The following is a 12,707-nucleotide window of genomic DNA, read 5'->3' on the forward strand; positions in this document are numbered from 1 at the left end:
GTGTGTTTACACCATAGCCATCAAATCTCTGACATTTCCTTTTTAATTTCAGCCTTCACGGCATTTGGAAAAGTAGCCTTCTTTTATTTCAACAATGAGATAAAAACATACATAACTGCCTGAAGTCATGTGAAGCCAAACGTGGGATGTATATTATGGATTTTAGTAGTAAGTAAAAGCTGATCTAGTAGTAGTTTCTGCTGGTGTTATTGTGACCTCTAGTGGCAAGGTTCGGGTGCTGCGGGGAACAGGATGGACAGGCAGCAGTAGATGTGTGAACCTTCTCCGGTTCGTTGGCAGAAACTTGCCCTCTGCTGTAAGCCGTGATGGTAGGCATCACCAACTGAGGCATGTTTTTATCCCCCTTCTTTGTTACCACCACTGATTTCCTTCTCCATCTTTTTCTGGACATCTGGTAAAAAAGTAGGAGAGATGACAAGGGTACAGTTAGCATTTTGGGCCTTTTAGTCTCATGTATTGACACTTTTTATCTGCAAAATCTAACAGTAACCAACTCAGTAGTCCGGATCAACGGAAGTACATTTTCAGGATAAAGCCGGACATCCGGTGCGACAGGCTTTGTCCCTCACCTTCCGCTCTCTGTGTGTTGCCGTTCTCAAACTCTGTTCTCTTCGGGAAGCAACAACAAACTCCGAGCTAGCGAGCTCCACGCTGAAAATGTCAAGTTGTGAAGAACATTTGGACGGTGCAACAAGGCAGGCCTGCTCGGTTCTTTTGGGGAATGATTGTAAAGATTTATAAAGAATAAGTTTAGGTAATTTCCTCTCTAACTGGGAGGTTTTGAGACTGATTGGTGGGATTGCTGCGGACGAAGTACACACGGAGATACACTGGTAAGAGCCAATGAGGTTTAACCATGTATCAGCTCATTTAAATATCTCACGTTACTGTATTGTGTCAACAGTTAACTTCATTTAATATTGGATGTGGCATTTTCTTTTCCAGCTAAACACTAGACTATTCTGCAGAGCCACCGTTGCTGCGTCCAGAGCTTAGCGCCACCCAAGACCATTGGGATTGGTTTAATGAAATGCAAACCACTCGGAGCATTGTTTTATCCTATCCCAGAATGCATCTGGGGTGTAGCCAGACCTTGTTCCACAGCGCTGTAGAGATAGAGCTGGCAACGTAGTAAACATACCACAGCTGTAGAAAAGTTGAATTTTCATGATGTCCTTGTTCGTCAATTTAACTCTCTGTCCCATGTCCTTCACACCACTTTTGGGTAGGATGGTGGGCTGGCCGTTAGCTGAAAAAAACCCACTGAAACGGGACAAATAACAGAGTCACAACCAAGGGTATAATCATTAACGAAAACGGACGAAATAACGAAAATCTAGGTGAGAAGCGCGCACAAGGAGGCTCATAGTACGTGTCCATTGTCAGCATCATTTCCCCGCTTCTCATTCATTTCTATGCAATGCATTGCATTCTGGGAGCATCGCAGGGTCTTGACGGGGCACTGAGTCGCCCGCTCCTCATTTGCATAAAGTTGAATCCAGCCAACTTTATGCAAATGAGGAGCGGCCGGCTCAGCGCGTCTTAAAAGCTGAAGAAAATCTTTTAAACTGACCGTTGTTGATCTGAAATGAAGACAGATTCAGCAACTGTATTGCCCATTTTTCGCTTAAAATGTTTTCAGAAAGACGTTTCCTGAACTATTTTCATAAAATACGAGATCGTTTTCCCAATCAAGCCGCCATTATGGTCGGTTTTGAAATTCGGGACCAGCCAGCCCCCCGTGACGCATTCGTCCAATCAGCTGCAGCCATCGCGGTTGTAGGAGGGTGGAGGGAGGTTTTCTTTGCTCGTCAGTGGTCAGTGAAGAGAAACTAGTGTGCAATGCTGGACACCTCGAACCAAAGTTCAAAACACCTTTTCATGTACGTCTTCAGTCTGTTGGCTATTTAGGTTTTTCCCTGGCACACGTCACGTACACATTTTGCACTTACTGCGGCGTCTTATGTGAACTGTTTACATATGCACATGTGCTCATCATATGTACCAGTGTTGTTGAATACATTGTGAATACATATTTCTAAAATTGTATGATGTTTTTGTTGCGTTATTATTACACAATACTTTTCCTGACCTTTTTGAATCTTGGCTCTGACAAATAACCCATATTACAAAAAGACACTAAAACCAAACTAGCAAACCCGCTTTAAAGCAACACCAAAGATTATTTTTACCTTAAAATAATGTTTCCAAAATCGTTTCAGTGGTTCATCAACTCATAACAGGGTGAACGGCACTTCTGCATTCACTTTGCGGCTCTCTATTGGCTATAACCGCACTGTGCAAGTTTGCCAGATCGGGTAGCAGATCTGTAGTTCGAATGAGACATAATGGACACAATTCCGCTTCCAACCTGTAGGGGGACCGAAGAGGAAAAGTGCTTTGGTGTTGCTTTAAATACTAATTAAAACAAATCAAAACTAAATAAAAATAAAACCTAATGAAAAATGCAAAACCATAACCTTGGTCACAACATCTATGCATACACAAACATGCATGACTGTACAACTGTACAATGCTTGTGTGTCTTGGACACGTTACCTTCCGTAGTGCATGATTGAACCTACGTCGTAACCCAGATCAAAGGTTTTTCCTCGTTGCACCTCGAAGTTTCTCTTCATCCCTGAAACAAACACCAATATTTTTTCCGCTCAAGGAGCAAACGGCCTCATCACAAAGAACATAGTAGTTTTGGCGTCTTGCGTTTGTGTTTTTAACTGCACCCTGGAGCATTTGGTCGTATAGTCCGGTGTGTTTGAGACGGTGGGAAAGCTCACTTGAACTCTGGTGCGGCCCAAACTACCAAACTGCGGTCCGCTTCAAAACAGGGTTCTCTGTTCACTTCCAAATGCTCTAGGGTTCGGTTTACTTGAAGTGAGAATGCGACGGAGGCAGCGGTAGAGCAGCAGCTCCCGTGTCCTGGTTTTGTCAAAAAGGAGTCTTTGAAGAGAGCGGAGATAACGGCTTCAGGTTTGAAACGCATCATTAACGTTTGGTTAGGTTTAGGCAACAAAACTGCTTAGTCTAGAAAATAAGATTGTGCGTCCAAATGATTACTTTAACACCTAAAAGGAACCTGCAGGATTTGCGATATCACAACTAGTTTGGAGTCAATGAAGGTCCAGTATAAAACTTACACAAATGTAAGTGGAAACTTGAAGCCTACAGGTCACTAACACTAAGAATACTGTAGACTGGCTAATTTAAACATTTGGGACAGGATTTATTTCTCTAGGGGAGAAGGTACTGTGTTCTTGTTTGAGCCCAGTTTTAGCTCAAACAGCCTATATTTGTTTACCTCTTGGCAAACTGTCTCCATTAAAAGCATGCCAACTAAGCTACAAGCAGTTCCTGTTTGCAGTTTACCCATGAATGAACAGATTACGGTCACTGGATTACTTTCATGCTGAAAACGTAAAACGCGATATACTTCTCAGGCAAATTCTGGATTTATAACAAGTCTTTTTTTTTATAAACTTGGCACAAAAAGTAAGGAACTTTGTGTCACACCTGGTCCCACACTGCTGTGGGATGGCATCCCATTCTTCAACCAGCATTTGTCGCAAGTCGGCCAACGTGGTTGTGTTGGTCACTCTGGCACAAACAGCACCCCCAAGCTGATCCCACAAGTGTTCAACGGGGTTGAGGTCAGGACTGCTGGTTGAAGAATGGGATGCCATCCCACAGCAGTGTGACCAGGCTGGTGACCAACATGAGGAGGAGGTGCCAGGCCGTTGTGGCTGTGTATGGTTCTTCCACACGCTACTGAGGCTCCTGGTTGTGAAATGAATAAATTGTTGTGTAAAATGTAACAATATGTCTTGTTTCTTCAGACTTCAATCACCCAATCCACCAAATGAGTCAATGGCAGAATAAGCCGTTTGGCAATGGCAATTGGCAAATTTTTCATTGGCACAACCCATATACTCAGCGCTGCTGCTCATCCCACAAATGCATGTTCCTTACAAATGGGGCACCATTTGAAAGGGAACTAAACAGGCTTTCCAACAGTATAAGATTTATTGCCAAAAAGCATTGTTACCTCAGAGAAATAATCTACCAAACACACATTTCCTTACCTTTTGTGCTAAGTTTATGATTTTTGAGTGGATTTAGAGATGTTTATTTCTGATGGACATCAGAAATATTGATATCCTCAGGAAGTGCTTGTCACACTGAATCTAAAAATATGCCTTTCATTTCCGTGTGAGCAGATCTGGTTGAGTTATGACTCGATTTTTCTTTACTTCTTTGCCTCCCCTTCGACTCTTGTCATTCCCTTGTTGAGGCTATTGTCTTAAAACTGTTTTATGGAAAATGTATCAAACACAAACTGTTAAAGCAGAGTATTTGCACACATCTAGAGCTGATCTTTAAATAAATGATACCAGCAAGCACAGAAACATTACCTTCCATAATGTTATAGGGAAGAATTGTGATGTACTTTCCGCGGTCTGCCCTCGTGTGTTCGTGGTGGAAGCCCAGAGAATGAAGAATCTCATGGGCGATGTTTCCCACAGTGCATGCTGGGCCAATGAACACGGGTTGCTCTCCGCCGACGAAGCCCACGCATGACGCACAACTAGAACGTGAGGGTTAATTATGGGAGCAAATGATCGATTTGAATCGGAAAATCCATTTAAACCCAGCCCTAATTACTACATTAATAGAGAAAAAGAAAATAACTGTTAGTCCCCGATATGGTCATACCCAGTGCTGACTTTGAAGAGCAGGTAGTTTGATTCCGAGGTTCGCTTGTGGAAGGACACACAGGTGGGTCTGGACAGCATCGCCATAGCAGAGAGGATGGCGCCTTTCCGATCGGCTGCAAAACAACACGCAACTGTAAAACAGAGACATGGAGCAGGGATTTGATGCTTGTTTAGTCCAATGGTTCCAAAAGTAAAACCCTCTGGGTTGTTTGCATTTCTTTAAACCAATCCCAATGGTCTTGGGCGACGCTAAGCTCAGATGCAGCAACGGTGGCTCTGCTAAACAGCCTCAGGAAGGAACTGGTTCTGGTGGAACATTTGCACCCCGCTAAAGAAAACTCCTCATCCAATATTAAATGAAGTTAACTGTTGACACAATACAGTAACGTGAGATATTTAAAGTTAGCTGGATACATGGTTAAAAGCCAAAACATTTGAACATCAACAACTTCTCAGTCCCTTCCCCCCTTTTCGCTAAAGCCCAAAACGGTCTCCTAAGCCCCTCCCCCCACAAGGGAGAATGAATGCGTGTGCATGAGCAGTGATTGACACGCAGTACGAAACCCCCCCCTGGCCCTGATTGGTGCATCTGAACAGTAGTTTTATAAGTCTTACCTACTGCACCTTTAAATCTCATTATCTTACCAGTGTATCTCTGTGTGTACTACGTCCTCAGCAATCCCACCAATCAGTCCCAAAACGTCCCAGTTAGAGAGGAAATGCCCTAAACATATTCTTTGTAAATCTTTACAATCATTCCACGAAAGAACCGAGCAGACCTGCCATTTTCAGAGTGTAGCTCGCTAACCTCGGAGGTGCTGGTTTTTGGGGTTTAGAACGGCAAAATAAAGAAAGCCGAAGGTGAGGGACATACGGTGGCGCCCAACTATCTGGTAACTGAACCGTCGTCGATCCAGACTAACCCTGAAGTAACACTAGGAGTATGTTTACATGCACACCAATATTCCACCATTATTTCCGAATATGATACAGGTCACGTAAACAGCATATTCCGGTTGGATAATCTGAATAAGGCCTTTTTAAGAATATAGCATTTTTCCAAGTAAGACATATGTGTGATATGCCGGTATTATTCAGGTTTTAGAAGCATTATTTGGACATGTATACAGCGCATTCAGGATCTGCATCTCAATCGGGGGTTTTTAACAGTTTACGGCCTCTTGCCCGTTTACGGCTTATGGTCAACTCTGTGCGTTGCTACGATTACTGGACACAAACCAACCAGCTGACAGTTTGCAAGGCTGCAGACCCGATAAGAAGGAGAAACACAGCAACTTTTAAACATTATCAAAAGACTTGGATATCAACATGTTTTTTTTGGATACGAGCTGGTTGAAGGAATGAAAAAAGGGAGGCTGCGTTCGCCACCAAACTTTGACAAAATCATATTTTGCACGGCTACGGCAACAGGAATATTAGTGGAATATTCATTTTCATTAGCCTTGTAAACAGCTTAGTCAGAGTATCGTCTTTTTTGGAATAAAGGCAAAAAAACTGTATATTATGTGCATGTAAACGTAGTCAATGACAGAATGTATGAATATTTTGGTCATGGGTTTCATACACTTTCTGTAATATAACATCTAAAAAGCAAAAATTTCTTGGGCACAATGTTAAAAAATGCGTGTCTGTGGTCCAATTTGTTCCACTTCAGGGATCCCTTGACATGAAAGTCTGTGAACCACTGGTTTAATCCACATGCAGACTTCTTACCTAACTCTGGGTGGATTTCGTACGGGATCTCTGGTGTTGGCCAGATGCTGTCCACTGCGTTCCCGTCATCCTGTGGGCGACAAACAGTACAAAGATAACTTCCAAGTGTATGTAGTTACTCAGAAAAACTTATCTTGAGTTTGAGAAGTGTGTTGGTTGCGAGCAATAGAACTAAAACTATTAGAATAATCTTGTATTTGCAGATATTTTTCTCTTTCCTACCATGCAATCTGCCTTACCATGCATCCAAAAAAAATATTAAAAAAATCACCAAACTTTGCACATAGGTCAAGTCCTTCGCTAAATTTCCTTAACTGGCTTTGTCGGCTCAATAGTCTCTAAAGTCCATAACGAATTAGACATGCTAGCACTTTGCAAGTAGGCCCAATTGAGCCCAAATGTTTGTATGCGTCATGCTGCGAGGAATACTGAAGTCAATCACTTCAAAACTAAACCTGTAAACCTAACTCGTTCCACAGTGATACCAAAAATGGCTCCCCTACATCTTTAAATTCTCGCTTATAAATCTCCAATGTTCACGAAAATCAGACACAAGTGTGGTACATTTCAAAATGTTATCTCAAAAACTGAATTTTTGGACTATATATGTTGAATTCTATCCTTATGTAAGCTAATGCAGTCAATGTGAATTGAGTATATGTATTACTTACATCAGTTTTGTCACTTATGGAGCCTCGGCACCCTGAAAAAGATTTCCGCACTCACCACCCAATCAGGGGGTAGCACCCTAAGGGCTCCGGCACACTGCTTGCGTGGCGTGAGCGTGTCAGCTGCGTGGCGTGTCCGTTTTTATTTCGGCTCCCACGTTAACAGGTTAGAGCTTGCACACGCACGTCTCAGGCGCGGCTCATGCCACGCAGGCAGTGTGCAGGATCCCTAAGGCACCCGCCCCCTATAAAGCCCCAGTACATGCGTTGCTCGTCTCCCTTTGAAAGTCAGAAGTCAGAACAAGTCTTCTACTGCTGCTTTGATTTTGACCATTCTTGTCCCTAACAAGTCCTGCATTTTTTTGTGCAATACTAAATCAACTTACACAGCAAGTTAAAACATTCCTACAAATACATTTAAAGAGGATGTTTTACTCACTGGCAACACCACGTCTCCGTCCACTACTACATTGTTCTCGGACATCAGCTCTGTTAGAAATGAGGAAAAGAAAAACTAATATTTCAGATTTTCAACTTTTTTCTTCTCACCTGCAAATGAAATGCACACAATGCGATTTCATTTATGGTGTCAAATCATAACAGAAGTTAACTTAGGACACTTTACAGATACCATACTCTATAATTTACAGAGAGCCAACCATTCCAAGGGCAAGCATTCGGCGCAAAACCTTCCGAAAAACTTCCTTTTAGCAGGAAGAAACTCCCAACAGAACCAGCTGACGGTGCGGCTGGTTGGGACACAGACGCAGATATTAAAAGAAATACTGACTGTAAAGTCTCTGGGTTAGACTCTGTAATGTAATGAGCCGTCCTGGAGATCCAGTCATCTGGAGAAGCTGTTAAAATACACAATTAGTCTTATTTATTTATTTTAAACACACTAACCAGCGGTGGAATGTAACTAAGTACATGTACTCCAGTACTGTACTTCAGTCCAAATGTTGAGGTACTTGTACTTTACTTGAGTCTTTTCTTTTCATGCCACTTTCTACTTCTACTCCGCTACATTTCAGAGAGAAATATTGGACTTTTTACTCCACTACATTCATCTGTTACAGCTTTAGTTACTTTACACGTTATGATTTCGGCACCCAAACAAGGGTGTAACTTTGGGTTCAACAGTGTGGGGGGGGGGTTGAGATCTCTAACTATCCAGGGAGGTCCTGGGACATGTATGCATGGATTTAAAAAGAGCGACAAAAACGTTGAAAAAAGGCAACGAATGTCAGAAAAAGACACATCAACTGTTTTTTTAAAGTGCCAAAAACTTTGAAAAACAAAACAAAAAAAAGGGAGACGAAAACACTGAAAAAAGTGTACAAAAAAAACCTCGTAAAAAGGCAGAATAAAAATGTTGAATTCTTTTTTTTTTTTTTTTTACTTTTAAAAAAAGCAAAAACATTGAAAAAAGGGACAAAAACTTCAGAAAAAGCCCAGTTTTGATTATTCGGGGGGGGTTCGAACACCTAACCCCCCGTAGCCTATATCACACTGATAATGTTCTAAAATATGTAAATACTTCTTCCACCACTGACACTGACCATAATGAATGTAGTGATCGGCTTTAATCCAAACCAAACTGTACCTTTCTCAGCTTTTTTTTTTTTTCAAGTGCAAGTTAATTTAATGTATAGCACTTTAAAAAAAAAAAAAAAAGGTTTTGCACCAAAGTGCTTCACAAAGACATAAAAACATATGTATATAACCATAAAAAGTCATGAATATACATAGATACAGCCCTCCGGAGATACTGTTAAAACACACAAGAAACACATTCATCCCATGATTGTCAACATTTTAATCAACTTAAATCCAAACTACACCTTTCTCAGTTTGCGGTAAGTGATAAGATAATAACGTATTGATTTCTTACCATTTGTAGAGGACTCAGCAAACAGAAGAGCAGCGAGGAGCAGATGCAACATGTTGGCAGAGGTCAGGACTCAGACTGACGCTTGCAGCTCCTTTATGACATCCCTGTGGATCTGAAAACACAGCTCCTGTGGCAACATATCCCACCCTTTATTCTACAGTGAGTGTCACTTTGCAGATTAAAATGTATTATAAAGGTCTATAAGATATGATGCATTAATAGAAATGGAAACACCCCAATAGTGCATCCAATGAAAATGCTGCCGACAAGAGAAGATTAAAAACAACTTTATTGTCCGTCATGAGTGACAGACATTTGACATAAAATACATATAAGAACATAAAAGATATACAATATACAAACCTGTATATTTGTGTTTTAAACTAAAAAAAATAGAATTATATTACAAATGCCCTGCTGCTGACCTGACAGAGCACCGTGTGGAGAACTGTAGCCGCACGGAGCTCTGTAGCGGCTTAAACAGCTAGCAACTGCCGCTCTGTAGCACCAAGGGGGTAAGCGAGCATCTGAATAGTAGGCTAACAAGCCATCCCATTCATTTTGGCGTCACTTTGACAGCGAATAACTTTACATCTTTACTCTTTTTGTCCATTGTTTAGTTCTAAACTATACAACAATGTATAAAAGGCTCCATTACCTTGTACCTCACGTTATGGCTCCGTAGCAGACGTTTTTATAACAATAGGCTAACGATTGGGTCATAACCACGAGACTTGCTGTCTCATAGTAGAGGAGTTACCGTATAGTACAGGAGAAGCTCTCAGGCAGTTTGGACTTCCATTAGCTGTTTAAGTGTAATGACTAATGTTAACTATCATTTTAGTGATCAATAATGAGCCTGTGTCTATGTTATCTCCTTACATATACCTACGCTCTCCGTCTCTGCTAGATTGGGAATGATTGAGATTTCTCTTGGCACAGCTACCAGAAGACTTCCAACTTTCAGACAGGTTGCTCACGTCACATCTATGTCGTCAAGCTCACGTTGAGGCTGCGCAGTAACGCTCAGCCTTCACCGGAAAAGTGACTTCAGTGGTCTCTAATTATACGGCTTCGCTGTGTCCATTCTTTTAATGTCTATGTGTAGCACGGAGCTCTGTAGCGGCTTAAACAGCTAGCAACTGCCGCTCAGCAGACTGTTGGCACTGAACAAATGGCTTTCAACTGCATGTACCGTCCAATCTCTGCAGTTCATTGATCATTTGAACTTTTTCTGGGACCGCAGACATCTTTTTAAAGTGGATGGACTATTCCTTAACAAGCCAGGAGTAAAGCTGTTCACCTCTAACCTACTTTACTTTCTGCGCCACACATCTGCTCCCTCGGCCAAGGACACGAGACAAGACGAATCTAAACAAGAGGAAGACATAACAAAGTGCGGCAGTGATCCACCACAGTCCCCACCTGAGCAGAGATTTGACCATGGGAGACCGCAGAGCAGAGATCAATCTCAACCCCCCACTGCACCTGTCTAACAACCTCAAACCCCATCACCAACCCCGACGCCTTTGAGGATCTGTATACCCCGCCCATGCCATCGCTCTCTCAACTCACTCTTTCCCCTCTTTCCCCCTGCCCCATGTTGGAGTTCACTGACCAGATGAAGCAGCTGGTAGATGCTGGAACCAGGTTTGTCCCCCTTCCTTCTCCCATCATTCGCCCCCGGCCAAAAGTAAAATGCCAGGCACCTCTGCTAGAATGGCAGCTAACTCCTTCTCCCCAGACTGATAAGTATGCTTGTGTACAAAATGCAACAAGCTTTAACTGATATGTGCCGGGTCCAGGCTGCACACCTACTGGCACTCATGACTCTTTCCAGGACCTGTGTATTCAATTCTTCCTCAATTTATGTTGTGATAGTTAATAGAAAAAGAATGGTGAATCCGCTAAGTAAGAAGAAGCACTTAACTGCCAACTTAGCATCCATTCCTCGTCAGCCACAGCCTGTCCTAAAAAATTTGACAGATAATTATTTTGACACATTAACACTAGCCTTACTAAACGTCAGGTCTTTGGCAGGTAAATTATTTTTAATCAATGATTTTATTATTAAGCAAAATCTTGATTTCATGTTTTGAACTAAAACCTGGTTGGACCATAATAACCGTGCTGCTGCTCTCATCGAGTCAGCTCCCCCTAACTTCAGAATAAGAAAGGAGGTGGAGTCAACATTTTGACTCATTCCAATGTACGCAAATATCTTATGGAAATTTTGCTTCTTTTGAATATGTGGCTCTTCAGGTGAGGTCCTCCCCTCGAGCTATATTTCTGAATATCTACAGGCCACCTAAATACTGTGCAACCTTCTTCGATGACTTTACTGAACTGCTGTCTATAATCTGTATTAACTTTGACTGTGTGGTTATTGCTGGTGATTTTAACACTCATGTTGACAACCCCCAGGACAGAGGGACCAAAGAACTGTGATGTGTTTTGCAGAACTATGGCCTGACGTAGCCCACACACTATCAGGGGAACTGGACTTGATTATCTCCAAGGGTCTGAACATTTCCAAGGTTGTGGTGACTGATGTTGCTCTCTCTGATCATTCCTGTGTTTTCTTTAATGGCACTATCTCAACAGTCTTTCTTGACACTAAACAACAGTTTTGATGCCTTTCTGTCGGGTTTTCGACCACACCACTGCACTGAGACGGCTCTTTTTAGTCTTTAATGACATCCACGTAAACACAGATAGTGGCAAAACTACAGTCTTAGTATTACTTGATCTCAGTGCTGCATTTGATACGGTCGACCATGACATATTACTAGACCGATTGGAAAACTGGGTTGGCCTTTCTGGCTCAGTACTAAACTGGTTTGAATCATACTTAAAGAATAGGGACTACTTTGTGTCTATAGGGGATTATGTATCTGAGCATACAAATATGACGTGCGGAGTTCCCCAAGGCTCCGTTCTGGGGCCTCTTCTGTTTAACATCTACATGTTTCCACTGGCTCAGATTATGGAAAACAACAAAGTAAGTTACCATAGTTATGCGGACGACACACACATTTACATAACCTTATCGCCAGGGGACTATAGTCCAATACAACAACTGACTAAGTGCATTGAACAAATTAACGACTGGATGTGCCAGAACTTTCTTAAATTAAATGACGAAAAAACTGAGGTGGTCATTTTTGGAGCAAAAGAGGAACGATTAAAAGTCAGCGCTCAGCTTCAAACGACAATGTTAAAAACAAGAGACAAAGCCAGAAATCTTGGTGTAGTCATAGACTCAGACCTGAATTTCAACAGCCACATTAAGACAATTACAAAGTCAGCCTTATCACCTTAAGAATATATCAAGGGTTAAAGGACTTATGTCTCAGCAGGATTTGGAAAAAGTTGTCCATGCTTTTATCTTCAGTAGACTTGACTACTGTAACGGTGTCTTTACAGGTCTCCCTAAACAATCAATCAGACAGCTGCAGCTGAATCCTCACCAAGAAAGTGGATCACATCACTCCAGTTCTGAAGTCTTTACACTGGCTTCCTGTGCATCAAATAATTGATTCCAAAATAATTTTGCTGGTTTATAAATCACTCTTAATTGGTAAACGTATTTGTTATGGTTTTAAACACTCAGCTATTTTGTGGTTAAGAAGTTACCTGTCCGGTAGATCACAGAGAGTA

General features: G+C 41.8%; 1 protein-coding gene across 1 annotated transcript; it reads right to left on the minus strand.

Moving 5' to 3' along the window:
* Window positions 1-356: 356 nt before the first annotated feature.
* On the minus strand, window positions 357-9,099 carry LOC144531643 (astacin-like metalloprotease toxin 5). Its single transcript, XM_078271890.1, has 9 exons — window positions 9,048-9,099; window positions 7,940-8,010; window positions 7,593-7,640; window positions 6,486-6,555; window positions 4,750-4,864; window positions 4,449-4,621; window positions 2,581-2,662; window positions 1,163-1,284; window positions 357-412 (listed from the first exon to the last, which is right to left on the minus strand). Exons 1-9 carry the CDS (start codon window positions 9,097-9,099, stop codon window positions 357-359), a joined length of 789 nt encoding a protein of 262 aa, XP_078128016.1.
* Between the last annotated feature and the right edge of the window lie 3,608 nt (window positions 9,100-12,707).

Source organism: Sander vitreus, chromosome 16 (genome assembly GCF_031162955.1).
Source record: "Sander vitreus isolate 19-12246 chromosome 16, sanVit1, whole genome shotgun sequence".
NCBI lineage: Eukaryota > Metazoa > Chordata > Actinopteri > Perciformes > Percidae > Sander > Sander vitreus.

Bases quoted from the DNA above. Each gene is read 5' to 3' on its own strand.
- LOC144531643 (XM_078271890.1), bottom strand. From the start codon at position 9,099: ATGTTGCATCTGCTCCTCGCTGCTCTTCTGTTTGCTGAGTCCTCTACA. The intron at 8,011-9,047 runs GTAAGAAATCAA...GTATTTTAACAG, and splicing joins TGCTGAGTCCTCTACAAATG to CTTCTCCAGATGACTGGATC. The intron at 4,622-4,749 runs GTATGACCATAT...CTCACGTTCTAG, and splicing joins CTCTTCAAAGTCAGCACTGG to TTGTGCGTCATGCGTGGGCT.